We start from the raw sequence: 26,918 nt of genomic DNA on the forward strand, positions 1-26,918 counted from the left end.
GGGGGGGGGTGCTTCCATGGCTACCTACCTACCTACTTACCGGAGGCGTGGTGGTGGTGCCGGAGGCAGCCGAGCGAGCACGCAACGGCACGGCAAGAGGCGCTCGGCGTTCCGCGGCCGAACGGCAGTTTTGGGCAGGAAGGGAAGGAAGGAAAGGAAAGGAAGGGCGAGGAGGTGAAACGCGTTCGTTCTTCGGTTAGGGGGGGAGAGTTGTCGTGTTTGTGTGTGTTGGGCTGCTGTTGCGGGCGGGTAGGCGGGCGGGCGGGTGAACGGGCCATTCCTCATCACCGTCGTCGTCGTCGTCGTCTATTTCGTTTTGTATATTGGCATGTGGTGGTTCGGATGGGGCCGTCACACTCTTTCTTTCTATCGGGCTCCCACCACACACGGCTCGTCGGATAATGTGTGAGATGGCCGGTGCGGCGGCAGCGTCGGAGATGTCGGAAACGTGTCAGTGCTTTCCCGTGCTGCCCTTCTCTGGCGCTTGTGCTTGGGTTTGTGTGATGATGGCAGGGGTGTGTGTTGGGTTGGTGGTCTGTGTTTTGGGAAGCTTTGATGTGCACCCGTGCGGAGCGTTCGTTGTATTATGGGATCCTTCGTGCGAAAGTCTACTGTGCTGCTAGACGGCGAACGGACGAACTGGCGGAAGCACAGACGTAGGCGGGCATCGTCGTCGTTTGTTGTTGTCGTCGTCGTCGTCGTGGTCAGTCGTCGTCACATGGAACGGGTTGCTCGGAAGGCGGCTCGGCTGTCATCAGCGGAGCTCTAGAGGTAGTCTAGTGCGCGGGTTCCTCACGAAGCGGTCCATCCCAAAGTGGACCACCGGTCAAGTGAGTTGATGGCTAAAGGCGTTTGCCGTTGTGACTAAGCCGCGGCGGGCTGCGGCGTGTTCCTAGGGCTGTGGCTTTTGTGGCAGTTCCCCTTGTCGCCGTTGTGCCTTGGTTGTGGCTGCCGTGCATGCACATACCAATCTCCGAGATCAAAACCTTCCTTGTAGCAGCTTTGCAGATTTTTTTTATTATCATTTTTTTTGATGCAGGCAGGGATCGGAGAAAACACCATTTGTTCCGCGCCTCAGGGCTTGGCCGGAGAGCAAAGAAGTCGAAGCGAGCACGACGCGAGGGTTGCAAAGTGAGACAGGAGGACACATCGCTTTCCCTCTGCTTGGCTCTCGCAACACCACGGGCGTGTGCACCTTTCGACTGGCGAGATCAACTCTGTAAGCGAAGAAATCCGAGAAACGACAACGTGGCTACCTATTTCTTTTTTCGTCAGCATCCAAGCCCCGGCGGAAAAAGAACGCAGGCCCCAGCACGCCGTCCAAGCGGGCGTTCCAGAACGTTTGAGGCCAGCATCGTGATCAGCACTGCTCCACACAAGCCCATCCCGTCGTGTCTCGCCTTATTATCTGTTTCCTTGGGGCCTAGCGCCTTCTCACCGGACACTTCTTCGCTGCTGGATGCCACTGCTGCCCGTTGCTTGCTGCGCTATCGATAATGGGATACCTACACGGTCCAAGCGGAAAAGGCAAGATTTGCAGCGAGACGGAAATGCACCCGAGCGAGCGTGCGACGGAAACTTCTAATTCTCCGTCGGCTGCGATGGTGATGTCATCTGCCTACCTGCCATTTCGCGCCTAGGGAAAGAGGTCTTGTGATTAATCGAGTTCCGAAATGCTCACGTTGCCGGCCTGACTAGTATAGTACGCACTACTCCACATTGTCCTCCCGGCCGGACATTGCTGCGGTCGAGCGCTACGTCATTTCGTCCTCGTCGCGCGTTGACTACGCCGATGGCTTGTGGGACGACCATGTTCATTTGCTTGGCCGGGGCCTTCTCCCTCTCATTTGCCGTCCTCTTCACGTGTAAAATGGTAATGTCCTCCAGTGGGCCTTGCCGGTTATGCCAAAGCAGCTTTCTCTTCTCACACCAGAAGACTCCGGCCTAGGTGTCCCGACTTGCCGCGCGCACACGTACACACCTCGAACCACCGCATCAACGCCGCCCGCTGCCATCCGAACGTGTCGTCCGGCAGGCAGGCAGGCAGGTCAAGCGCGCGGCATCCATCGGCCTACTCACTGCCCCGCCGTTAAAAGAATCGCGGGGCAAAAAAAAAAAAAAAAACAAGAAAAAGAAAACAGACTAACAATCAGACACCATCTCTCCTTCTCTCTCCCTCTCCCTCTCCCTCTCTCTCTCTCAGGTACCCCATTGCCGACGGGCAGGGAAACTCCCGCCACAATAATACTCCGCGTCCAATCGTCAACCCACCATGTCCACGCGGCTACGATGCCCGTTGGCATTCCTCGGTTCGCACTATCGACGGGAGTAGACGCCCGCGGCGCGCGCTCTCGCTCGCTCTCGCTCGCTCCGCACCAGCGTAGACGACCTAGTTCGGCTGAAGTGGACGGGCTGTGGTAAGGTAAACCCTGCGTATAATAGCGGACGGGGGACGGGGAGGGGGGGAAAAGGGGGAGGGAGTTGGCGGGACCTGATGAGGCTGCTGGTTGATCGGCTTCGTGCCGCGGCGGGGCGCGGTAGGTAGGTAGGCAGGTATGCACGGTTGTTTTCGGCAGGTGCGGGTACCTAGGTTCCGTACGCCGGCGTCCCGTTGTTGATGGTTATTTTTATTTTCTTTTTCCTTGTTTCGTTTCTCTGGTACGCTGGTGTGTTAGCGTACCGGTTTCTTGACGAGGCGGTGCTATTTTTTTCCTGCCCATGATGGGGGCCGTGTGTGCTGATTGGTCGGCGATTCGAGATTGGGGTCGTCAGTGGTTTTTTGAGCTGGTGAAAAGCGGGGCGGTGGACGGGACGGGCTGGTTAGCTGGTGGTAATGGCGGAGCGGGTGGGTAGGTAGGTGTATGGTTCGTGGGGGCAGTGCAGGAGCTTTTGGTGGCTTCGGCGTCGAGGCTGTGTTGGACGGAATGTGCCTTGGAGGTATTCGCCGTCACTGGATAGGGGCGGGGGTCAATAATTGGAGGATGGTTTTCTAAGAGATGAAATGTTGCAAAATACGTACCAGAAACGTGAATGGCTACATATCTCGGAGAAATATCTTCAGCAAGCCAATCATCGAATAACCCGTACCTCGAGTACGTTACTCCCACGGTTCACATGTCTGCCAGATGCTGGTGGCATTCCTACTCATCCCTGTGAGCTCATGTCATGCCATGTGCCCATTTCCCCTGGCTAATGGACCGCACTGTTTCCAACGTCATCCCACGGGATTTCGGTCCCAAAGTATGCTGAGTCTTAACTTTTGTGGAACTCAGCGGCAGGTCTTCCATCGGTTTGAGCGGTATGTTGCAGCATTACACACGTTGGCAGCTGTGCAATGGAAGGAGTTGATTGAAGAACTGAGGGATGGTCATGGCCGAATCTGGAATGAGAAGAATCCGCAAGAGACCCGCTGTGACACAATTTCGAATGTCTGGTCCAAACTGCTTGGCCACCTCACCATCCATGGTCCCTGAGACATAGCTATCCTCAGTCAAGATATATGAACCGCGTTGTGTGCGCAGAATGTACGGAACCTGCCCACCGAAGAGAACTACCGCGTCTTGTTTTTCCGCCGGTCCCAGACCAATGTGACCTTTTCGCGTGACGAAGATTCGGCGAATCTTGCATGTTCGAGCACGTGCGCTGTGGAACTGAGAGTGATTGTTAGATGGTAAGACGGTCGAGAGATCTTTGAGAAGGTTTGTACACTTGCTCCAGCCCTTGGGTATGCAGATGAGATTCGAAAGCGATCTCCAAAGTAGACTTGGACCTACTTCTCGGATTCTTTTGAAAGGCTCGGTTCGACTCTGCAGTATCACCAGTGTCACCACGTACTGCGGCCGGGATCGACATGAATGTCCGATGTGCCTTCCCGCGATGGCATGGATATTCCATCCGCTTCAAAAATTCCTACACAGCCTCCCATGCCGAGACAATGCGATTTCGCCCTTCTTGGTATAGATTGGAGGTAGCTCAAAAGGCACCAGACGGTCTGCTGTACATTTCCACGTGGTCGCGTGCGCTCTTTTGAGATCAACCACGTCGTGGGAGAAGTCCTCGCTGATTTGTTTCCCAAGATCCCCGGTCGTGGCTAAGGTATGTAGGTGAGCGGCGCGCCGCTTTCGGCCAGGACGTGAAGGTGAGGCTGCGTGCGCAAAGTAGATTTAGGGCCGACGAAACACTTCTTGCGTGTGCGGGTTGTTTGTTCGACTTCGGGCTGACGGGTCGAGGTGAGGTGAGGTGAGGTGAGGTTGGAGCAGTGGAAGCGTCCTGGTCGAGGCGCCCGGATCGGTCGGCGTACTGGCTGGCGGGATTGAGGGTGAGGCGACGCTTTCCGGCCTCAGTCGCACGCTCGCGCTGATGGCGAGATGTTCGGGCGCATGAGCGAACGCACGCGTGCCGCCGTTAATGGATAGAGGCCAGCGGGGGGCGGCTCGGGCGCGCTCTCACAGGCTGGCGGACCAGCTGAGCACGATGACTGCTCTTCCGGAGAGCGAGCGCGACAATCATCGGTCGGCCAGGAGAGCCGTTTGAAATGCGACCAAGCGCTGCGCGCGTGTCTACGCTGGTGTCGAGGCATTGTTGAGGCGATCGCGCGCCGGTCGGCCACTGAATTGGAAGAGTAGATGTCTTCGAGGAAGCTTTCCTCCAGCCTCTAAGGATGCCCAAGTAGCCATCTGAACTCTTAGAGCGGGTAGCGATGCCAATGCTGTCAGCCTGAGCGGTATCGACGCAGTCACTACCGTGGTGGAGTGAAGTGACGGCGTCGTGACAGCGCTTGAAGCGCAGGGCTTGTGCCATCGTGGGCAGCAGGCCATGGCATTCGAATTGCTAGGCGACGCTTGGTATACTGTTGTGCTAGCTACTATGGAGCTTTAATGCGTCCATGCGGGAGAGCCTTTGGGTTCCGCCATGTCCTGGGGACTCGCGATACCCGCTGTGCAGCAAGGCCTGGTCCCGAGTCCCAGTCGGCCAAAGGGCCCCAAAAGCCCGACATTCCGACCGCTCATTATATAGCAGGCCAGCCATTGGCTGAGCAGTTGTGATTGTCTTGACGGGGGGTTGGGGTGAGTGGGTCCGGGCTGGGTCCGTGCCTGGGATGTTCTCCAGGGAGGCTACCAACACCCCATGGGGCTACCCATATCTTCAGGACCCAGAACGCAGTTGCCAATGGCTCAGAACAAGCCTGATATGGGTGCCATTGGGTTCGCTTGGTCGAGTTTGTATACGCCCCGCGTTTTCGTGGGTAGTTTCGACGCTTTCCCCCCGCAACACCACGATACCATGCCTTCAGCACCTCACCTCGAAATGTCCAACACCACGGAGAACACACCTGAGATACATTTACTCAGCCACCGTCCTGCCTCGCTTAAGCTAAGCGGAGTTTCAGGTCGCTCACAAATACTTCTCGTCCTTGCCGCAACCTCTCTTCCTTTTCTTCTTCGGCCCACTCATCTCTCGCACGCACACCAAGCACACCAAGCACATCTCCAACCACAAAACACACCTCACACCAACAACCTCACCAACAACCTCAAATCCGCCCTCACCATGTCCTCTTCCTCCAACACCACCTCCTACCTGCAGATCAGCGTCGGTGGCCAAGTCCACATCATCCCAGCGAGTGTCCTCACCGAGGAGGGCACTCAGGCAGTCATCAACATGATGGCTGCCAGGTCGCCGCCGCCCCAGCACCAGCAGCACCAGCACCAGCACCAGCACCAGCAGTACCAGCAGCAGCAGGACGACCAGCCGCTCGGCGACTGGGAGCTGGCCGCCATGGCCGACGGCAGCTACATCCAGCTGCCCGACGCCGGCAGCGGCCAGCCGCCCCACCCCACCGCCACCACCACCGCCGCCGCCGCCAGTCCCGCCGCTGCCCCCGCCAGTCCGCTGCCCGTCCCTGCCGCCGCTGCTCCCGCTGCCGCCGCTGCTCCAGCCGTCGCCGCCTCACCCACCACCACCACCACCACCACCGGCGGCTTCCCCGGCTACCGCTGGGCCGCCCAGACCGCGGCGCTGCGCCACTCGCCCCGGCGGCCGGCCGTGCAGTTCGCCCACGTCTACGGGTGGCTGTCGGCGCGGTGGCCGGCGCGCTTCCCCGCGGCGTCGTCGCCCGCCGGCGCGACGTGGAAGAGCGGGGTGAGGCATGCAGTGCGGAAGCACTTCAAGAGGGTGAGTGTGGGTGAGGGAGAAGAAGGGAAGGGGGTCTGGTACGCGCCTGATGTGGAGGATTTGATGGGGAGGGGGGAGGCGTTGAAGATTGCGTGGGGGGATGAGGGGAGGAGGAAGGGGGGGAGGAAGGGGAGGGGGAGGAGGGGGTGAGTGGGGATGGGGATGGGGAGGGGAGGGGAGGGGAGGGGATGGGCCTCATGTGTCCTGGTGGGGGTTTCTTTCGGTCTCCTTTGGCTTTGGGTTTCCTAGTTCTTGCTCTCGCTCTGGCTCGGGTGCCGCTTCGGCGGTGAACTTCCTGCGGTGATGCCTTGGTCTGGTTTTGGGATTTTGTTTTTGGCTTTTGCTCTTGGGGTTTGGACGTTCTGGCTTCGGCTTTGCGGGTGGAATTCTCAGCAGCGGTCTTTGCGGTAGGAGGGGCTCCTTCTTCATTTCTTTTTTTTTTTTAACTAGATGATACCCCGGCTGCTTCGAGCGGCACATGAATGCAGCAATTTCTGCCTCCTGACACACTGCATATATGCTGATTCGTAGCTAGTCGCCTTGACCAAACAAGCTAAGGCGTCAATGTAGGAGTGAGCAGTGCCATGGACGATTTATAAGGTTGCATGACTCTGGATTTAGAAAGTTCGAATCTACTCCATCGTCTCATTGAATCCAAACTCTATGCAGCGACTTCGATGATACCTATTGAAACGCCTGGATTCTGTAGTAAGGAAAGTGAGAACGGATGCGCGCATAGCCGCCCAAAAGGATCGATGGAGCGGAAACGCTAAGACATTCCAATCGATCGATTGATATACTGAGACGTTACGAGGATGGAAGATGAAGTGAGGTTGGGTTGCGGTTGTGGTTACGAGGGTCGGGCGCTCGGGCCAACCGCTAAGCTGGGGGGACGGGACAACGCGACGGTAAACACTCGCTCCTCATGCGCAACACGTCAACCCGCCAAAGCTCGCTCCCCACGCGTCGCAGCCACCACCGACGCGCCCGCCAGCCGCCCACACCCGCCGATCCATCAGCGTCGCCATGGCGCCCGCCGCCTCCAAGACGCGCGACAACCAGTTCTTCAATGTCGGAGTCCAAGGAAGGTGCGCATCCCCGACAAACGCCCCGCCTATGGCTGCGCATGCTCACTCGCTGCAGGAAGACGGGCATCACGCTCAAGGACACCGGTGTGCGCGATGAACACGGCATGGAGCCCATCGACGGCATCTTCTCCTCGCCCGAGAAGTCTCCCCCGAAGCGCAACAACCAACCCCAACAGCCCGACAAGACCTTGACCTCTTCCGACATGGACCTTCAGCAAAGTATGCCCCGCCATATATACGAACACAGCGACCAGCCGTTCTACAGTCTCGTCGACGAACTGCTGGCCAGCGAAGAAGAAGACGAAGAAGAAGAAGAAGCTACTAAGACAACACTGCCCCCAACAGGTTCCATGCCCGAACCCGCCGCCGCCCTCAGCGCCCGCAAGTCCCTTCGTCCCGGGAGAGCCTCCATTTTTCCCCCGCCCATGGCCCGCTCGCCCATCAAGACCCACCTTGGTTCCTCCCCTCGCCGCAAATCCACGGGCCTGCCGTCGGCCATGCGCAGGCCCTCGGGCACTCCTGATCGCGCCGTCTCCCATCCCGCAGTCGCAAGACGATTGGACTTTGGCGCCATTGATGAGGACAATGCGAAAGCGACGGGAAGCGGGAACAGGAATCGGGGCCAGCCCCGCCCACACGTCTTCGATCTGCCGGTTTCGCCCGCCCGCGGCAAGAAGCGCACACACGACGAGAGCGTTGTGGAGGATGAGACCGTGCTCGAAGAGAGCGAGCTCGCGGTCAATGGCGTTGGGGGGGATAGCCCGCTACCGGCCGGCGGAGACGACTCGCTGCCGATGCTCCCTGAAGACAATGGCGGTGACACCGAGGCGGATGAGCCCGAGGAGAATTCAATGGAAATCCCCGAAGAACCGCAGCCGAAGCCACGCCTCACCAAAGCTCGCGGTCAGGGAAGGAAAAGCTTGGAGCACAAGGAATCGCCCGTATCAGCCCCAAAAAAGAAGGCAGGACGGCCAAAGAAGAATCAAGGTTTGGTATCCGCAAAGTCGACCAGCGCCGCGGTACCTGCGAGGTCGCGATCGGCTGCACAATCACGACCAGCTCCGAACACACACGTCGCGGATGAAAGCGCAATGGACGTTGAGCCGTCGATAGAAGAGCCGTCAATGGAACAAGTCGGCCAAGACGAGGCTGAGGAAGAAGTGGAAGAGAAACCGGAAGAGGAAGAGAAAGAAGAAGAGGAGGAGGAGGAGGAGGAAGAGGAGGAAGAGGAGCCGGAAGAGGAGCCGGAACCGGAGCCGGAGCCTGAACCCGAACATGAACCAGAACCAGAACCTGAGCCGGAGCTGCCTCTAGCGAAGAGGAAACGGGGACGGCCGCCTAAGTCAAGCTCGAAGTTTGACCTACACGTGGACGAACCTCAGGAACCGATGCAGCTGCCCGAACGCCCGGCGAAGAAGGCCAAGAAAACACCAGCACCCAAGAAGCCTCCCCCATCGCAGCGCGATCCAAATGCCAGAATAACGTCGAAAAAAGACGACGCGAAGAGCAAATCAAAGGGCAAACAGAAGGAGGACATGCCCCCTCCGCCACCTCCATCCCAACCGAGCTCGCAGCGAGAGCCGGGTCGGTCACGTCAAGCAAGTCAAGCAAGTCAAGCAAGTCAAGCACGGAGTCTCCAAATCCTTCGTCAGGGCACGCCTTTTGATGACGCGGGAGCGCGAACTACCCGATCAGGCAGGATCTCGGCCAAGCCGATCGAGTACTGGCGCAACGAGAGGATCGAGTACAGCCACGACGGAACCAAAAAGGAGATTGTTCGTGCCGAGGATGTCGAGAAAGTCAAGCGTCCCGCGGCGCGCGCCAAGGCACGCAAGCGAGCCGGCAAGCGGTCGGAAAGCGCAAGCGCAATCGAGGAGGAGCCGGAAATGGAGCTGGAGGAGTGGGAGATTGATCCGGGCGTGATGCAGGGCTGGGTCAACGGCTGGGACGAGAAGGCACACACGGTGATCGATCAGGGCGGGCGGAACGAAGGTAAAGTCCCGAGCTTGCTGTGCTACAATGCGGCGTGTTCCAACGGGTGTATTTGCATTACGTGGCCTGACACGACATACAGACATTGCCTATTCTGCGGCCGCGCTCGAAACAAGAGAAGTGGCAGGGGCGAATTTCCGATATTCGAAGGTTCTCGGGATCCCCTACTTTGGGGCAGGCATCGTCGACATTCCGCCGCACGGATCCAAGCGGTCGAAGAACTCGCGGCGCATGTACATGGCGTTCTGCCTGCTCTACGGCAAGGTCAGTGTCACGGTGGGCGACAACGAGTTCAGCATCAGCAAGGGTGGGGTGTGGATGGTGCCAAGAGGTGAGTAATGTTCCGTCTCGTCTGGTCACATTGTTTCGCACCTCTCTTTTCCCTCCCGTTTTTTCCTTGGTTGGCTGCATCGCGGGTCCAGGCAGACTGGCGGCGAATGCAAATGGTGAGTCGGTGTGCAAGACCACGTATGTGTGACGGGCGGTCACTTTATGCTCTTCCCTGGTGGGCGGGTCTGGCGCCGGCTAGACACGTTGTTGCATCCGACGGAGCGTTCGTTGCACGGCAGCGGGTGCAGATGGCATGGTCGCAACGCATCGCTGCAACTGCCGGCCCAGCTCGGCTTGGCTCCGTCGCACCGCAGCCCCCCAGCAGCCCCCCAGCAGGCGGCCTCAGGGCGTGCATGGATGCGGTTATTGTGGCGCCAGCCCAAGGCAGCCGTTTGTACCAATGTACGACGCGAACCAGATCTTCGCTTCGCTCCGGCAAACAATAAGGCACAGCAGCAGCTCGGGGGGAGGGGCCCCCCACCCCAGTCGGGGCACACACACACCCGCCTTCGGATCGCTGTTGTTCCTTATTTCAACCCCCGGTCACACACACAACGGCATCGTCGACACCACCACCACCCCCACCCCCCACCGCTCATTGCAACCCCGCCGCCGCTGCTGCTTTTCGCACAGCATGCTGGATTTCCACCCACCCCGTATCGCATTCAGTGTAACCCGGGGAAGGCCGCACACACACACATGCAAACTGCACGATCCCCCCCCCCCGGGGAGGGTCTCACGTCCAATCGGCAGACACCCGGCCGGGACCCGCTGCAATGCAGCGTATCTGTCATTTTTTTTTTTTTGCTTCCCTGACACCGGTCCGTCGGTTAGTGTGTGTGACCGGGGGGGCCGGTCTGTTCATGGGTGTGTGTGTGGTGCTGGTCGGACTGACGGGCGTTTCTGTGCCTCGTCAAGCTGCTGTCAAAGAGTGGAGAGAGAGAATGAGAGAGAGAGAGCAACGAGAATCGCCGTCTGCAGACAGACAGACAATGGCCGGGACGGACGGACGGACGACGCGCACACGCACGCACGCAGCACGCACGCAGCACGCACGCACGCACGTCATCAGCAAGCAGCAGGCGTCAGCGGCAGCAGGCGTCAGCGGCAACAGGGCAACCAGACGGCAGACGGTGTAGCCGCCTGTGACGCATACACACACACACACACACACACACCTACACGCATCACGTAGCGGGCCACGCATGTCATGTCAGGCCAGGCCAGGGCCGGGTTTTTGATTCGCAACGGACACGACCACGACCACGACCACGAACCACGACCACGAACCACCTGTTCATCGGGGCTTTTTTTTTGCCTTCCCCGTCGGCCCCTGCAGCCGCCTTTTTTTTCTTCCCCCCTGACGTGCGCTGTGTTTCGACATGTCTGTCGTTCGCCCGTCCCACAAATGACATTTGGTCTCGTCCCTCTCTGGCTGGCGGTCAGGCTCATCTTCTGCACCTGCGCTTCCTTCCCGCTGGATGGATGGATGGATGGATGGATGGACTTGGTCGGTCGTGTGTGTCGTGCAAGTCACTGCTGATGCTGCTGCTGCTGCTGCCGCCGCTGCTGCCGCCGCTGCTGCCGTTGTTAGGGGGCGATAAGACCGCCGCCGCCGCCGCTCCTGCTGCTGTCTTCGATTTCCCCCCCTTTCCTTGCATTCTTCTTGTATTCTCTTTTTCGTCATTGCATATATGAACACACATCCAAAAAAAAAAAGAAAGAAAAGAAACAAAAGCTAACGCGTTACGTGTGTTCTTTCTTTCTTCTCTCGCAGGCAACTTTTACAGCATCTCAAACGACCACGATGTCGACGCCAGGGTGTTCTTCGCGCAGGGCTGCGAGGTCCGCGAGGGGGAGTCGCCGACTTGATGAACCGGGGACTTATGATCCGGAGGGGAGGGGGAAGTGGGACTGGAAGTGGGATCGATTGATGGATGGATGTTGGCGGATTTGGACAGAGGGAGGATGGGAGGATGGGGCGGGGTTTGTTGGGCGGTGGTTGGAGGACCACAAAGGGGGTTAACCGGTGGACGTGGTGCTGGTTTCTTTCTTTCTCTCTCCCTCTCGTTCGTCTACTGGTCTGCTTGGGTGAGGGGAACCGTCCCCTTTGTTGTTTCTCTTGAGTGACAGGTCATTGGTATCTTGTCGTTGGCCGGCCTTGCGTCTTGATTGGTTGGTGTTTTGTGTGTTTCTGCCAAGGGAGCAAAGCGGGTGGCGCAAATTTGGAACGCGGGCGACTGCGGTGGTTGGTGGTGTTGGCGTTTTAGTTGTACTCACCCGTTTTTACTGCAAAAAATGCGATGGGGGAGGGAAAGAGAGAGGAAGAAAGAGCGAGCACGATGACGACAAATGCCGAAGGGTTTTTTTTTCCTCGGTGAAGAACCTCTATGCCTTGGAAATATGTGACGATTTTCTGAGAAAAAAAAATGAGAGGGGCGGTGAGAGAAAGAACTTCCATTGCTCCTTTCATACGCATTCCTGACTGCTGGTCCCGAGTCTATGTGACGATCCCCTTCTATATGTGAGATTATTCTTTGCAATGCCGTTCCGTTATTCATCAGTTCATCTGCTTGTTGATTCCTTTGCCGGGTCCCGTCCGTCCGTCCGTCCGTCCGTCCGTCACCCCTTGGCTTCGCTTGTGCTTGTTGTGCACATGTCATTAGCACAGTTGGATGGTGGATTGAATAGATAGATAAAGAAGAAAGCCTCCATGCATGCGTCGACAAAACACACAACAGTGGTGATCCTAAGGAGACAGAAAAAAAAAACAATAGTAAACAGATGGCCGTTTATATAGCGGAAGTGGAAACGAGTCTGGTATGGTGGATGCTCGCCCGAGGAGTCGAGGATGCGGATTTCGCGCTCAAGTTGCTGATGCGAGGGAAAAGATATGTGCGAGAGAGAGAGAGAGAGACAGAGTTGTTAGAGACAGCCGCCAGTAATGTTGGTTCTTCCTTTCTCCAATGATGCCGGGAAATGGCGATATATCGTATGGGGGGTTGCAATGTGCTTTGATGGCCTCTTTCCTCCTCCTGCCACTTCGCCTCCTACGCCATTCGTCGTCTTCCTCACACACGCCCCACACACATACCATCTTTTCTCTTCGCGATCTCCATGTTATTGTTCCCCCTCCTCCTTTCTCCTCGTCTCATCATCTGTCGAGCATCCGGCTCTCCGCCCACCGCGTCATCGTCACTGGTTCCGTATCGATTGCAGATCCTTCCTCTCTTCCTCGGGCGCTGCGGCAAGCCGTTTGACCAACCAAAAAAATCAACTCATCCCATTACCCACACTCCCCATTCCACCCCCGTTCTTTCGAGTTCACCCTGCTTCTGTCTCGATGCTGCGAAACCGTCCACGCTGTGCGAAGGAAAAAAAAACAGCAACACAAAAAACAGTCGGAAAAAAAAGTCATAATTCATAACATCATCATCGTCATCATGAAGTCATGGTGTGGAGACGTGGAGAAAAATAATGAAAATGAAAAAAGTAAGGGGAAGGGGGAGCAGAGAAGAAAAGAGGGGGAAAGAAAGCAAAGTACACGCTTGCAAATGAAAAAAAAGGTAATAAAACAAGTAACTAGGCAAAAGTCATCAGCTAAAAATCGCCGGAAGATGGTATAGAGAAAAAACAAACAAATGAGCCAGCCAGCCAAGCTATGCTATGCCATGCCATGCCATATGCTAATGCCCATGCGCTCAACAACAAAAAAAAAAAAAGAGAGCACTATTAAGCCCCTGCGCGAATCCGAAGTATTCCAATGCAGTACCTGTAAAAGAGAGAGAGAGAAGACCAGTAAGAAGAAGGGGAAAGAGTCCCCCCCCCTCTCCCCCTCTCCTCCTCTCAACCCCGGAAACGAAACGAAACGAAACTCAGTCATCGCCCACCCTCGCCTCCTTCTTCACCTGAACAGCGCTGTCCATGTCCGCCACAAACCCCGCCGACTGATGAGGATAGTGATGATAGTGGTGTCGGTGCCTCTTTCCAGCAGCCTCCCCCGTCGCCGAGTCCCTTTCCGCATCCGTTCCCGCCGTCGTGGGTCTCTCACCGCTGCCACTGCCACCACCGCCTCCTCCAGCGAACGGGCTCGCCAACCGCCCTGGCCCCGCACCTGCGCCTGTGCCATGCACGACCGTCGGCACGGTCCGAGGGGTTGTACCGGATGGGTTGGCGTTGGCGTTGGGCTGCAGCTGGTGACGCTGATGCGCACCACCGCCGTTGTTGTTTTCGCCGCCGCCACCACCACCTCCTCCTCCAGCAGCAGCAGCGGCGGCCAGGCTCAGCGGCGTCACGGGACGCATGCCCCCACCGCCGGGGGTCGGCGGCTGCTGCATGCCGAGCAGAGGGGCGTGGTAGTAGCCGCCCGTGGTGGGGAGGGGTTGGTGGAGGGTGAGCGTTGGCGGCTGTTGCGCAGCGGCGGCCGGAGTGTGGTGGCGCATGCCTGGCGGTAACGGCATCTGCGGCGACATGGGCTGGCCGACGCTGGCGATGGTGCTGGTCGCGCTCGTTGGGCGCGTGGGGAGGGAGGAGGATGATGATGGGATTGTGGAGGAGAGGAGAGGTGGTGGTGGTGGCCACTGTTGCTGCTGGGAGGGCTCGCGGGAGGGGTCGCGCGAGAGGGGGAGATGATGGGCGTAGGGGGAGTGTTGTGGTTGGTGTTGGTGTGGGCCGTGGTGGTGGTGGTGGGCGCGCTGGTGGGGGGATTGTATGGCTGTGGTGTGGGAATACGAGGGCGAGGTGGTCGCATGGTCGTTGTCGGTGAGGCGGCCGGTCGAGGGCGGAGAGTCGTCGTTGTCGTTCTCGAGATCGAGGTCGAGGTCGTGGTGGCCGCCGGGAGGCGTGGGCCCGCCGCCGCGATACTGCACGTTGGCGCGGCGGAGCATCTCTTCCTCGCCCAGCTGCCAGTGCATGCGTTCGCAGGATCGCCACGGCCGGCACATCTCGTCGGCGATGCGCTTCCACATGTCTTCCATGAACCTGTAGCGGGCGGAGCGTCATGGTCAGCGGGTTGTGCTTTGGTGCAGAGACGGGGAGGATGCGATGTCGACGACTTGGAGCACGACGGCATTGTGGGCTTGGGCGAGATGACATGGCAAGCACCCGGACACCAGATCTGAGCGAGTCTAGCTTGTGCATGTGGCAGTCGCGCTTTGGATGACTTTGGCAGCTGCGGCAGGCCCCGGCCCTAGAATTTGCATTGCTTCTCGGCGCAGCGCCCAGGGCCCGTCACAAAGGCTCTTCAGTGCATCCGGACGATGGATCCAATCTGCACAAGCTAGTTCGACGATCTCATGCGGGTCGCTTGCCAGTTTCACCTTGCCCCTAGGTGCCACGACGTTAGCGCCAACGCAACGGGAAAATTCTAAAGCATACCGATGGTAGAGGCGGGCGAGCATGTCCTTTTCGTCCTCGGCCCACTCCTTCTTCTCCGTGTAGTTCTGATAGCGCAGCCGGCACGCCGTCGCGCTGCGGCCCGGGTTCTGCTGCGAGATGTCGACCCATTTCATCCCGCTGCTGCGCAGCTTGATCAGCAGCCTCTCCTCCTCGTCGGTCCACTTGCCCTTTAGCTTCTTCTCCTTCTTGGCTGCGCTGCCGCCGCCCCCCACGGCATCGCCCGTGCCCGACCCTAGCGCTGACGACGCTGTGCGCTTGTTAGATGAAACAGGACTAGACGCTGCGGGGTGCAGGGGGGCGTGTTGAGATGAGGGCACAGAATGGAAATACGGTCCGGGCGTGCTGCTGTGAGATGGCGCCGATGCTACGCTTCCCGAGTAGATGGGCCGGAAGCCGCTCTGATGGATGTACCCAGGGCCCGGAGGGGATTGTTGCTGCTGGAACTCATCGGGGAGAGAACCGCGCTGCCGGAACGAGGGCAGCTGCTGGACCGGAGTCCATTGCGGTGCCGGTGCTCTCGGCGGTGACGGAGATGGAACTGTCGTGGTGGAGCGGGGGGTTGCGTACGAGGCTGACGGAAGGTAGGTGGAAGCTGCTGAAGGCGGCGCCCCCGGTTGTTGTTGTTGTTGTTGGTGCTGCTGCTGCTGTTGCTGGTGCTGCTGCAAGGCGGCATTCGTTACGGCTACAACGTGTGAGGTGGAGCCCTGCGAAGACGTGCTCTTCCGGGTCCGGGGAGACGCAGAGTCGCGAGCGTCTCGCGACTCGAGCAGCGAGGCGATATCCAGATTGAAAAGTGATGACTACGGCTGGCCTCCAGTCGAAGGCCAGGCCATCCAGCAATCAAAGACTTCAATGGCAAAGGGCCAGCTGGAGCTTCGTGGCGGAGCTTGGTGGCGGAGCTTGGTGGCGGAGCTCTCGGCCTCGGTCAAGGAGTGAGGCGGAGGTGGGCTTTATGGGGGCGAGTCTCGCGGGTTGCACAGGCGGGATCGAGGCAAGAGGACACTTGGAGGGATCCCAGGCGGGCAGTGGGCTCTCGAGGGAAGCGGGCAGGGGAGAGTGGAGTGGGCGCAGAGGGCGAGGCTGCGCGGGAAGGGCAGGTACTGGCGTCGGGTTGAGCTTGGCGGGGGAGGCTGATGTGAAAGTGATGATGGGGTGCGTCTGGCGAGTAAATGGGGCCGGCGGCTGGCCAAGGTTGGTGGCAAGTCAGAGGTGACGAGATTCGAAAAGCTCCGAGAAGCGCCTGGGTTGGAGCCAACTACGTCTTTGTATTGGGGATCTGGGCTCTTACTCGCCGGGCCGTCATGTGCTATTTGGGAGAGGGCCAGGGGCAGGGGTGGGCGTGGGTCAACAGCCGAAGCTTGCAAATACCACGAAGAATAGAAAACATGATGCGACCAGGCGGGCGGAAAATTTGATCCTTCCCTAGCATGGCGCTGGGCAACGATGTTCATGCAGGATGGCGGCGTTGGAGCCACGGCGCGGCCTCAGCCAGGATCTCCGTGGCGGTCGTGATCCGAGGCGAGGGTGCCTCTGGAGCGCTGCAGCTGATGACGTGTCGGGCGGTTTCTATCATGGCCGGCTGGGGCGCGGCGGCTGGGCTGGCGGCGGGCGCGGCGGGCAGTGGAGGCTGCTGGCAAAGGCCGCTGGCAAAGGCTGCCGGCTGCTGGGCTGCTGCTGGGCTGGCGATCGGCTGCGCTGAGGCGGCCAGTCACGGCGGGTGGGCGGTGAACTGCTCCAGGGATGCCTGAGGAAGCACCGAAGCAGCATGCGCGAGATCTGCGCAGCCGGCTGCGTTATACGAATGGGAGCGGTGAAACCAACGGTCGTCACCGCGTCGCGCGCCGTGTGCGACTCCACGTGAGGCGCTCAGGGACATGGCGTGACGCATTGGGAGCCATGTGCCTGCGAGAGAACCGGTTTCAGAGTGGGTGGTGGTGGGATGGGGAAAGCCAGATCCGGCGCGCTGGGATTGACGCCCAATGTTCAGGCTCGCAGCCCTCGCTAAGCTGCGGGAGGGCCGCTGGCTAGGCTGCCACCGCGCGGCAGTTGCTGCGAGCAGCTCCGTCGCTCCGTCACCCGTCGCTCTCCAGATTGATCCGCGCATCAAGCAAGTCATCCGACCGCCGACCGCCGCGGCTGCCGGCGTTCGCGCGCGCGCAGGTTGGCAGCAGGCGGACATGGAGCCTGGCAGCCTGGCAGCTGGCCGCCCGGCAGGCGGGGGGCGGTGAGGCCCACGCGCCGCGGTTGGAGGGCGCGCGAGGCTGGTGCAGCCGCGTGCTGCGACGTCGACTCCCTCATGCACTTGCACGCTTGGTTCCCCAGGGCCATAGGGCCGAACCGCCTCACCCCTCCAGAATCTGATCGATCTGGCCCGCCGCCGCACTCGAGCCAGCCGCGGCCAGCCGCGGCCAGCGCCTGCCCTAGCGCTGCGAGCAGGCGAGAGCCCGCGGGCCCGCGCGCTGCCAGCGGCGCCGGCGCTGAGGGTGCCGTCGGTGGTCGGCCGTCGCTGCTGCGTCGCTGCAGCAGATCGCTGTGCATTGGTTACCGGGCTGCCGGTGCGAGCACCGCCCTAGCCTGCGCGACGTCCACCGTCTGCGCGACCAGGGCTCACCCTAACCCGCCGGCATCCCTCACCACCAGCGAACCTCCCGCTAGAAGACATTTCCAACGCGCTTTCCGCCTTCCAGCGCACCCAACCCACCGCTCCACGCACGAGCTCCGTCAGCGCCCCTCAGCAAACCGCCAGACCCACCCGCCAGCGACTCGAGCCCCCAGCCCCCAGCCACCATGTCGCTCCAGCCCGCCCATGACGTGCCGCTGCTGGTCTCGTCGCCGAACACGGCCTCCGAGCGCCGCGTCACGCCCTCCTGGACGCTTGCCCACCTGAAGACCCGCCTCGAGCCCGTCACCGGCATCCCGGCCTCCTGTCAGAAGCTCTCGCTGCGGATCGGCTCGCAGGCGCCCGTGCCTCTCGACGCGCCGAACGAGGACGCAACCCTGCTGTCAGACTTCCCTCTGCAGCCATACGCCGAGATCTACGTAAGTCCTCCATAGCGCCGGCTCCCTCCTCTCGTATCCGCCCATTTGGAAATGCCCGCGCCTCACTGCGCCGCCCCCCCCCCGTGGCGCAACCCTTCTACTATTGTCTGTCTGCCGTGCATGCTGTGTACCGGCGGAACGCGGCACGCCCTCCGCCGCCCTGTGATCGCCTAATCTCGAGAGGCACAGCAGTCGATCTGAAGATCTGTCTCGATGGCGAAGCGCTGCAGGTACCGTGAGCCAGACATACGAGAAGGCGCTATTGCTGACTGACGCGGGCGTTTCCCAACCCGTTCCCCCCGCTCGTTGGCCCTGGCCCGTCACTTGTTCTGCACGAGACTGCTTTTTCCGGGCCCCGGCTGTCTGGGAACCCGCAGCCGCCCAACCAGCAACACCCTGGGACCCGAGCCGCTGCCCCCACCGCTCTCAGCGGGCAGTTGGATACAGCCTTGACCAGACCTGCGCCGCCGTCATCTCCCTCTGGGCACCGGTCACATGGACATGGCCTGTTCGCGAGCCCGGGCAAACTGCGCATCCCATGCAGAAGACCCAGCCGAGCGGGAACTCTTGTGTCCACATGAACTGCCTGCCCGCCGGCCGCCTGGGGGCCTCGCAGCAGGACGTAGCCTATGCCGTTGTGTACACCTGCTGTTACCGCGTGCGGCGTTATCGGCGCTTCAGACCCAGACGTCCAACAAGCTGCAGCGCCACCGCTACTCGTCACTTGCCCCCAACCAATAGACGTGACAAGGCGCCAACGCATCACCTCTTTTGCTGAACGGCCGCCGTTGAGGCGCTTCATTTCTCATCCGCTGCATTTGTCACACCTGTCCGGACACCCTACTGACGTACCTTGGCACCACCCAACAGGTTGATGATACGCGCCCTGCCGGCGCCCGTACCGACTTTACCGATGTTTCCGCCGTCGAGAAGTATGTGATGCCGCCCGACGAGTATGAGACGCGCTCCGACAGTGTGTTGGCCTGGAAGAAGAAGCAGAAACTCGGCCGCTTCGACCCTAACGCCGGCACCATCGAGGAGCAAAAGGTCAAGGCCCTAGAGCGCGAGGTCGAAGAGAGAAGTACGCATACCATGTCCCTACTCGCCTTGTTCTTTGCCCTGTGACTCTTTTTTGCTTTTTCCGAACCTATCGTTTGGATTTCTTTTTTCGTATCGGCAATATGCGGAAAGAGAATAGCAGTGTGGGGTTTCGGTCATCCCATCTGTTGAGCTTCTCTCCCCTAGAAGTCTACGTCGGTCCCACTTCCATCAGTTAGACCGCGAACCCTTGCTCTTGCTACACGCTCATTAGCTTAGTGCTACTAGCTACGATCAACATAGCCTCAGCCTCAGCTGAGCGGGCGGCCTGGCAGAGAAGCGGAGATGCCAGATTTTACAAACTTCGACCTCCACCCAACCCCCTCCACCCCTGCACTGAGCATGAGCATGACGGTCCCCAGCAAAGAGTCTTTCAACTCTCTGGTTCCTCGTCTTCCACATCATCTCGGAAAGTTTCAAACGCAAGAGAAGAAAGTTTTCCCACTGACACTTGAACTTTTCCCTCTCCAGGCATCACCCTCAACTCGCGCTGTCAGCTCCTCCCCGCCGCCACTGACGGCCGCCGCGGCACTGTCGCCTTCATCGGCCTCATTCCCGAACTGCCCCCGCCAGCGGGCCCCTGGGTCGGCATCGTGCTGGACGAGCCAACGGGCAAGAACGACGGCTCCGCCAAGGGGAAGAAGTACTTTGACTGCAAGCCCAACTGCGGTGTCTTCGTCCGCCCGGAAAAGGTCGAGGTGGGTGATTTCCCCGAGGTGGATGAGTTTGCGGAGGAGATGGAGGAGATTTAGAAAGACAGCAAGCAGACATAGGACACTGGATAGGGGAAGTGGTGACGAGATTTCTGTCAATGACGTTCTGAGGAGAAGGAACATTCGTGTATATGATCGTGGCTTTCATGAATAGACTAGGAACGGGAAAAGCATCATTCATGTTTACCACTATTACCCGAGCACCACAGTGACCCGAGAGGATGGGTCTCGGTTGGACGGCCATGCCTTCTCTCTCGCCAACATGAGTTGAGATGTTCAGTGCCCTTGTGTTCACTGACCTCTTCCCTCCAGACACGCACGGTCCCTATGCTGGAGTTGCAGAAAACCCAAATAAAAAAAAGCGGGCAAGGAACAAGAAGCACGCAACGCGATCTAAGCTAAACGCCACCATCATGCCGCCTCATCTCCATCGTTTGGGGCTTCTCTTATCCGCCATGGAAAACGCCGGACCAAAAGTACGGCCGGTACTACAAGCTGCTAACCCACCAGCCACCACGACTTGCGACTCAACAGCAGACCTCCGTCCGTCAGGCAAGCTCGTCAAAAACGCACCTACCTCCAATATGGGGGGAGTGCGGACTCCTAGATAGCCTCTTCCAGGCCGAAATGGGCATCTCGTCCGTCGGCCATATTGTCCGCCTCCGCCTAGCTGACTCGGGTACCCACTAGACTGGTTCGTTCCTTGGTTTCACCATCGGTCAGCCACCATCTCCACCCCCGCCATGTCAAAAGGATGGCTAGCGGGAACTAACAAGCGAGTTAGATGCATCGAGATCCTCTGTGTTATATAAGAAATTCAAGCAGTCGGACCGTACGCGCCACCCCATCGTCTCGGGTATTGTGATTAAAATCTCAGATCTTGTTTAATCCTTTTCTGGTCGGCTGTGAGCGAGATGGTGGGAACCGTCCGATTCCCGACGCTAAGAAAATGACGAGATCCCTCCCATCCGAAGAGTAGTGTGTGTGTGTCTGTGTATCGATCGGACTTGAGCGAAAAGAGGAAGAGACGGAGGGACGGATGAAGCACAGCCCTCCTTGGAGTGAGTGCGTGGGTGGCCTTGCGGACTACCGGATGTCTTGACGCGGAGAGGGAGGGCTGAAAGTGAAGGCACGAGGCCACTTTCTTCTTCACACGCGTGCGTGCATGCTTCACAGTGAGTCTTGATCTTCATGCGTTTTGATTGGGGGGCACGGCTTGTCTTTCCGCTCGTATTGTAGGGAACGCTGCATAATGCAGCAAGGGAAGGCGATACTGGGATTGGGTTGGGGTGTGTGTGGCGGAGCATTCCTTCCCAGCTCGTGCACGACGCGGCCTGTGTCTGTTTGAAACATTATCCTTTCGCTTTTCTTGCCTTATTTTTTCTATTTGTTCCATGTATGCCATGTAAATCTCCTGCCGCATTCGGGCCAAAGTTCCCCGCGCCTTGCCTCGCAGGGCAGGTATGTGCAAGTGGCGGTATCTCATACTTTTACTTGAAGAGCTTGGATGTCGGAAATGTTTCCTTGATGCTTCTTCCCAGCATCCAGTGCTTACCCGCTGTTTCTTCTTGGTATACCAGCACAGAGAGACCGTCAATATACCATTACTTCCTGGAGCTTTCCCTAAATCTTGGCTCCCTTCGTCGGGGGTCGCATGAGAATCGATGCTGCTGCGCAATTTTATGACAAGGAGACCATCCGTCTGTTCTTTCTGGATGCATCTTTCTATAGGACTCGGTTCAAAGAAGAATAGAACAATACGAAAGAAGACTGCATATTATAGTATCTAAAGACGCTTAATATACATGTGACTTCTCCTCGTGCTCTACTACGTCCACCATCGCCACCTTCACCATCATCAATACCGTTTGGCAAAATCCTACGAGGGATAGCTTTACCAACCTGCACGAATGCTCACCTACTAAATCTATTAGTCTAAGCTATAAAATCTTTATCAACTACTTCACTCTCTAATCTCAACTCCGCCTGCGCTACTGTTCTACGGTATTGCTCCTATAATAGGACGATGGTTAATCCACCAATAAGAACAAATACGTATAGTCTTTGTCCCCTCCCCTATTTAAAAACTTTAGTAATAACAAATCTTCTCCGCTCCATCAATAGATCACTCAAGTAAAAAGCACTACCTCATCTTCAGAGTCGCCGCTGCTAAAGGAGAAGGAATTACTAGCGGCCAGGTCAACGTGACGACAGGCAGAATAATAACGTATACGAGAGACGGACAGCCACAAGCACAAGCACGGAAGTCCAAGAATTAAGGCTGTACGGGAGGGGATCGGGGAAAAAGGGCCAGGTGAAGTGAGGCGAGACTCGTAATGAAGAGCAGCAGCATTAGCCATGAAGTAAAAGAAGAACGAGATAGAAGGGCGCACAATCCTAACATCCGTCTCTCCTCTCCCTCCTTTTTATTCCTCTTCTTCTTCCCCTCCCCCCCCCCCTCTTCTTCCCCTTCCTCCTAATCATCATCATCTCAAGGCACCGCCACGCTATCCGCGGCACTTCCATCCCATCATCCAGCACCACAAAACCTACGCCCCTTCCACTGTGCAAGACTTCAACGGGAAACTTCCCATGTTCAATCAGGATAAGTTTAAAAAAAAGAAAAGAAAAACAAGCCAACTAATCATAAGGGTGATCGAAACAGGAAAAGGGGGGATGGCATGCAATCGAGTTCGACATTGGCAGAACGTCACGCTCACGCACTCTTTATACATCCCTCTTCTTTTCTCTTCGCTCCCCCCACCCCCCTCCTCCTTCACCAGTCGAGCCCTGCAGGACCAGCCACCCGCTCGAACCACTCACTCACTCACTCACTCACTCACTCACGTTTACAACCCCAGTCTTCGCCGAACATGTGGGCGCCAGCACTCTTCTCCTGCTGCTCCATCCACCCAAACACCACACCATCCGTTTCCGCAAAAAAAGAAAAAAGAAAAAAAAATATAAACAAAACACATGCGCACGCGAACAAGAGAGAGAAAGAAGAGTCAGGCAAAAACAATGATCGATGATGGATAGTTGTACATGGTCGTCTCTCTTTCTCTCTTTCTCTTTCTCTCTCTCTCTTTTGATCCGGGAAATCTTTTTTTTTGAATGTATTACCATTCTAGTTCGTGCTACTCCGTTTTCCCCCCGTCCCCGTCCGCCTCGTTCTCGCCTCGCCGTGTATAGTGCTAGCTAACTCATTGTCATGCATGCTCTCTCCCTATTTTTTTTGTGGTCCCATCGCCTCATTTGCATTCAAAGCAAAATAAAAAAAAGGGAAGAAAGGCAGCAACTAAAAGACCATTTCGAATGAAGCTCAAGCTCAAAAAAAAAGAAGAGCAGCAGTAGCTCTTACCCCGCCCGTTCCCTCACGTCATATGCTTTGTTCTCCTCTCGCCCGTTTAATCAGAAAAAAAAATAGAACAAAACGCCGAAAGAGGGCTTTCGTTCAAGATCCGTGAAATCCGTACTGATTTGTTTTCTGTTCTCTTCTCTCCCTTTCTTCGCCCACTTTTCGGACGAGACGAGAAGGGAAAGAAAGAAAAAAAATGCAATAAGCGATGAACCCCTATCGAGAATAGCCCAGACTTCACAGAGCGCCAGCCTCAGTGGCCGGTGCGTGACCGCCGCGACCACGAGCGCCGCCACGGCCACGGCTAAAGCCACCGCGGCCACGGAAGCCGCCCCGGCCACGACCACGGCCGCGGAAGCCACCGCGGTAGTTGTCGACGCTGCCCTGCCCGAACGTCTCGAGGTTCTTCCTCCTCTCCTCGGTGCGGAACTCGTGGCCGCCCAGCTTGCCCCTGGCCTCCTCCCTGTCCTTCAGCTCCGACGAGATGTTGTCGAAGAAAGAGCTGCTCCTGTTGTACGAAGCCGCAGGGATGACAACCGACTCCTTCTCAGGCACGGCACCATTGGTTGCTCCGTTGGGTTCTTCGATCTCCTCGCCAGGGGTACCCAGAGGAGAGCCTGTAGCGATGGCCTCCTTCACCAGATCGTGCTTGTTGAATTTTGCGTTGGAAGACTCGAAATCAAAATCGGTCCCGGGAACTTCAAAAGGCTTGCTGTGCTGATCACGACCGGAACCGCGGCGGCCGCCACGACCTCCACGCTGAGGGAAACCACCAGCGACAGGCGGCTTGCCGTGCCTGGCCCTATCGTCGGCACGCATCTCCGCAACCTTCTGTGTAAGGTTCGTGATGGCTGCATCGCCACCCTGAACAGGAGGAGCTCCGCCCTGCGGCTTGAGCTTGGCCATCGCTGCGGCCACAGCAGCAGTGGCAGCTTGCGTAGCATCACGGTACTGCTGCGGCGGGTTGGCTCCCTGTTCAGGGGCATGAGGGGACTGAGCGGCAGCGGCAGGAGCGGCAGCCTTCTGACCGGGCGTAGCAAGGGGAACAACGGGAACTATGCGACCATTCTTCGGACCAGTAGGTGCCGCCTTGGGTCCAGTCGGCGGGGCGGCAGCCGCGTTGGGCTGAGCGGGCGCCAGAGCGGCAGCGGTGTCAGGCTTGGACTCGACGGGGGGAGTTGGCGCCGGGCCAGGAGCTGGCGCAGGCGTAGAAGTCTTGCTCTTCTCCTCGGCAGACTTGGGGGCGGCATCTGCCTCGACCGGGTTCTGTTCCTTACCGGGACCAGGCGGGCCGGGCTTAGGACCTTGTCCAGGCGGGCCGACGGGCATCTGGTTGGGGTGCGGCGAGAAGGGGCCAGGAGGACCCGGCGGGAAACCCTGGCCGGGAGGAGGGTACCAACCGGGGGGCGCACCGTACGGCATGCCAGGATATCCAGGGAAACCAGCCGGGCCGCCAGGACCCCCAGGGCCACCGGGACCACGAGGGGGACCACCAGGGCCACCAGGATAGGCACCAGGAGGACCGAAATGAGTGTTCTGGAAGGGCGGGTAAGGACCGGGACCGGAGGTCGGATACGGCGGTTGGAAGTGCTGCGGATTGGGGAAGTTTGGAGGCGGCGGTTGCTGGCCGCCTTGCGGGGTGGACTGAGCAGGACGAGCAGCCTATTCGCGAAAAGTTCAGTAATCAATCCATAAGAAGCTCTGGATCAAAAGGTGGTAGTAGGAGGAGCCGGATCAGAAGGAAGGCAACGGAGATATCCACACGGTTTTGCGCTCTCGGGGAGTTGTGTAATTTACATCCGAAATGCTTCATCAAGCTTGCAACAAGGGTTGAGGTCGGCCTGAGGGTAGACTTACGCCAAGGATAGCCGGATCATTGGGCATGGGCGGCGGCGCGGGCTTGGGCTCCTCGACCTTGCCCTCTATCCGGAGGTCCTTCACGTCGCTGCCACGGAAGACAATGTACTCGTAGATGTTGTCAGAGGCAGCGATCTCGTCCTCGCCGTTGCGGCGTCCCTCGGTACCAAAGGACCTGACATTTTCGAGGGCGACGGTCGAGTTCTCGGAGTTGATCTCGTGGAGGGTTCCGACGTATCTGCAGGCTGGGGTTAGGCACAGGCGACGGATTCGGGAGGCAAGGCAGGGCGGACCTGATGTCACTCTTGGATACCAGAGATATCTGGGCACTGCGACGCCATGTTAGCTGCCATTGATCTGGCCATGGCGCAGCTTGACGGCGACATACCCGATGTACTCAGACATTGTGGGGCTGAGCTAGGTGCAAGTTGGCAGCAGCGCGCGCAACCCAGGAGCTCCGGTCAATGGTGGCCGTGGATGAGGCAAGATGGAGTTGAAGCTGGAGAGGGTGGCGCGGGGGGCAGATGGGGGCGGATGTAGATAGCGGGTGTTGTGACGCTGGGGTGAAGGTCGGCGAGAGGTGAGCCGCGAGGAGCTGGCGGCGGCATTACGTAAGACGCGCCAAGACTTGATGTGCCCCATGGGTGCGAGCTCTCCCACTCCCCCGCTTCCTTGCACAACTGCTGATGCCCCGCGACTGCTCACGCCTTCTCTAATACTTCTACTACTCCGCAAGAATCCTGCCGTCCATCTCCGAGAATTCGCGCCATGGCAGCTGCCCCAGACTCTTTCTCCGCACCCGATTCCATCTACGCCCAGGTCGACAACTACCCGTGGGACACGGATGCGGAGTTTCAAAGCGGTCTCGGAGCTATCCTAGGCTCCACTGCATCTTCAGAACAAGCAGTGGAGCTGGCTCTCCGCGCACGCTGCTTCTACTATTCCCGGTATGCTCCATCACCCAACCTCAATGTTTCCCCGCATTATACCCCGCCATTGGAGCTTCCTCGTCGCTATGGTCGTCCTCAAGCTAGCATCATTGCACCATGCTTCACCATCTTTAATGACTACCCCTCTCTCCCAATCCCCAATCGTCCATTGTCACTAACCCCCCCTAACCCAGCAAATTCAACACCGCCGTCGACTTCGACGCCTACAAAGCCTACCGCGCGAACGTGCCCTCCCCCTCCGCCGTCCCCACCACCGCCCCCAACGGCCTCAACCCCGTCGACCTCCTCCCCGCCACGCCCTCTCCCTCCCAAACCCCTCCCCCGCCTCCCCCGCACGGCGGCGGCGCGACATCCTCTTCCGCCTCCGCCTCCGCCCCGCCGACATCCGCACCGGCCACCACCACCACCTCCGCCGCAGAGGGCCAGCAACAAGAAGCGCCGTACCCGACGTCGTTCGCGCACATCGTCGAGCTGATCACGACGGGCCAGCCCATCCCGGGCATCAAGGAGATTCCGGACACGGTGCTCGAGGGCCAGGGCACGGCGCCCGCGGCGTCGAAGCGGAAGAAGCCGTGGGAGAAGGACGTCGGCGTCGCGGCGGGGCCGGCGGCGGCGGCGGCATCGCAGTGAGAAATGGTCAGGGCGATGTGACAGACGGAGAAAAATGACGAGAAAGGAAAAAAGAAAGAAAGAAGAAGAAGAAGCCATGAATTCGATACGGCGAGATGCGTCTAACGGCAGGCAGGCGTTTGCTACAAAAGAAGTTGAATGGGATTGTGGGCGTTTTGACGGTGTGGAGAGGGGCTTTGGCTTGAGTGCTTTATCAAACATTGACCTGGAGTCGAGGGGAAGGACGCGTCTGTGATGACCAGACACAGACCGGCGCATTCGTCTGCACGGAAATGACTGTACAAGAAACACC

At 58.6% G+C, this 26,918-nt stretch overlaps 6 protein-coding genes across 6 annotated transcripts; 4 read left to right on the forward strand and 2 right to left on the reverse strand.

Annotated features, from left to right (window-relative positions):
* Nucleotides 1-5,550: 5,550 nt before the first annotated feature.
* Nucleotides 5,551-6,324, forward strand: BKCO1_780001 (uncharacterized protein; the record flags this gene model as incomplete). Its single annotated transcript, XM_020279064.1, has 1 exon — nucleotides 5,551-6,324. One exon carries the CDS (start codon nucleotides 5,551-5,553, stop codon nucleotides 6,322-6,324), a length of 774 nt encoding a protein of 257 aa, XP_020125786.1.
* An 876-nt stretch (nucleotides 6,325-7,200) lies between these two features.
* On the forward strand, nucleotides 7,201-9,593 carry BKCO1_780002 (cupin domain-containing protein; the record flags this gene model as incomplete). The annotated part of the gene is made up of 3 exons (XM_020279075.1): nucleotides 7,201-7,262; nucleotides 7,318-9,254; nucleotides 9,337-9,593. 3 exons carry the CDS (start codon nucleotides 7,201-7,203, stop codon nucleotides 9,591-9,593), a joined length of 2,256 nt encoding a protein of 751 aa, XP_020125785.1.
* Nucleotides 9,594-13,459: 3,866 nt separating this feature from the next.
* Nucleotides 13,460-16,284, reverse strand: BKCO1_780003 (myb dna-binding domain protein; the record flags this gene model as incomplete). The annotated part of the gene is made up of 3 exons (XM_020279086.1): nucleotides 13,460-14,564; nucleotides 14,961-15,781; nucleotides 16,270-16,284. The coding sequence occupies 3 exons, from the start codon at nucleotides 16,282-16,284 to the stop codon at nucleotides 13,460-13,462; spliced, it is 1,941 nt and encodes a 646-aa protein (XP_020125784.1).
* A 1,484-nt stretch (nucleotides 16,285-17,768) lies between these two features.
* Nucleotides 17,769-19,870, forward strand: BKCO1_780004 (cap-gly domain-containing protein; the record flags this gene model as incomplete). Its single annotated transcript, XM_020279097.1, has 3 exons — nucleotides 17,769-18,020; nucleotides 18,891-19,101; nucleotides 19,590-19,870. The coding sequence occupies 3 exons, from the start codon at nucleotides 17,769-17,771 to the stop codon at nucleotides 19,868-19,870; spliced, it is 744 nt and encodes a 247-aa protein (XP_020125790.1).
* Nucleotides 19,871-23,426: 3,556 nt separating this feature from the next.
* Nucleotides 23,427-25,451, reverse strand: BKCO1_780005 (protein decapping 5-like; the record flags this gene model as incomplete). Its single annotated transcript, XM_020279100.1, has 4 exons — nucleotides 23,427-24,851; nucleotides 25,047-25,284; nucleotides 25,340-25,375; nucleotides 25,435-25,451. The coding sequence occupies 4 exons, from the start codon at nucleotides 25,449-25,451 to the stop codon at nucleotides 23,427-23,429; spliced, it is 1,716 nt and encodes a 571-aa protein (XP_020125789.1).
* A 363-nt stretch (nucleotides 25,452-25,814) lies between these two features.
* Nucleotides 25,815-26,626, forward strand: BKCO1_780006 (myb dna-binding domain protein; the record flags this gene model as incomplete). Its single annotated transcript, XM_020279101.1, has 2 exons — nucleotides 25,815-25,993; nucleotides 26,170-26,626. The coding sequence occupies 2 exons, from the start codon at nucleotides 25,815-25,817 to the stop codon at nucleotides 26,624-26,626; spliced, it is 636 nt and encodes a 211-aa protein (XP_020125788.1).
* Nucleotides 26,627-26,918: the final 292 nt, after the last annotated feature.

The sequence above is a fragment of the Diplodia corticola genome, assembly GCF_001883845.1.
Source record: "Diplodia corticola strain CBS 112549 chromosome Unknown scaffold78, whole genome shotgun sequence".
Taxonomy (NCBI): domain Eukaryota; kingdom Fungi; phylum Ascomycota; class Dothideomycetes; order Botryosphaeriales; family Botryosphaeriaceae; genus Diplodia; species Diplodia corticola.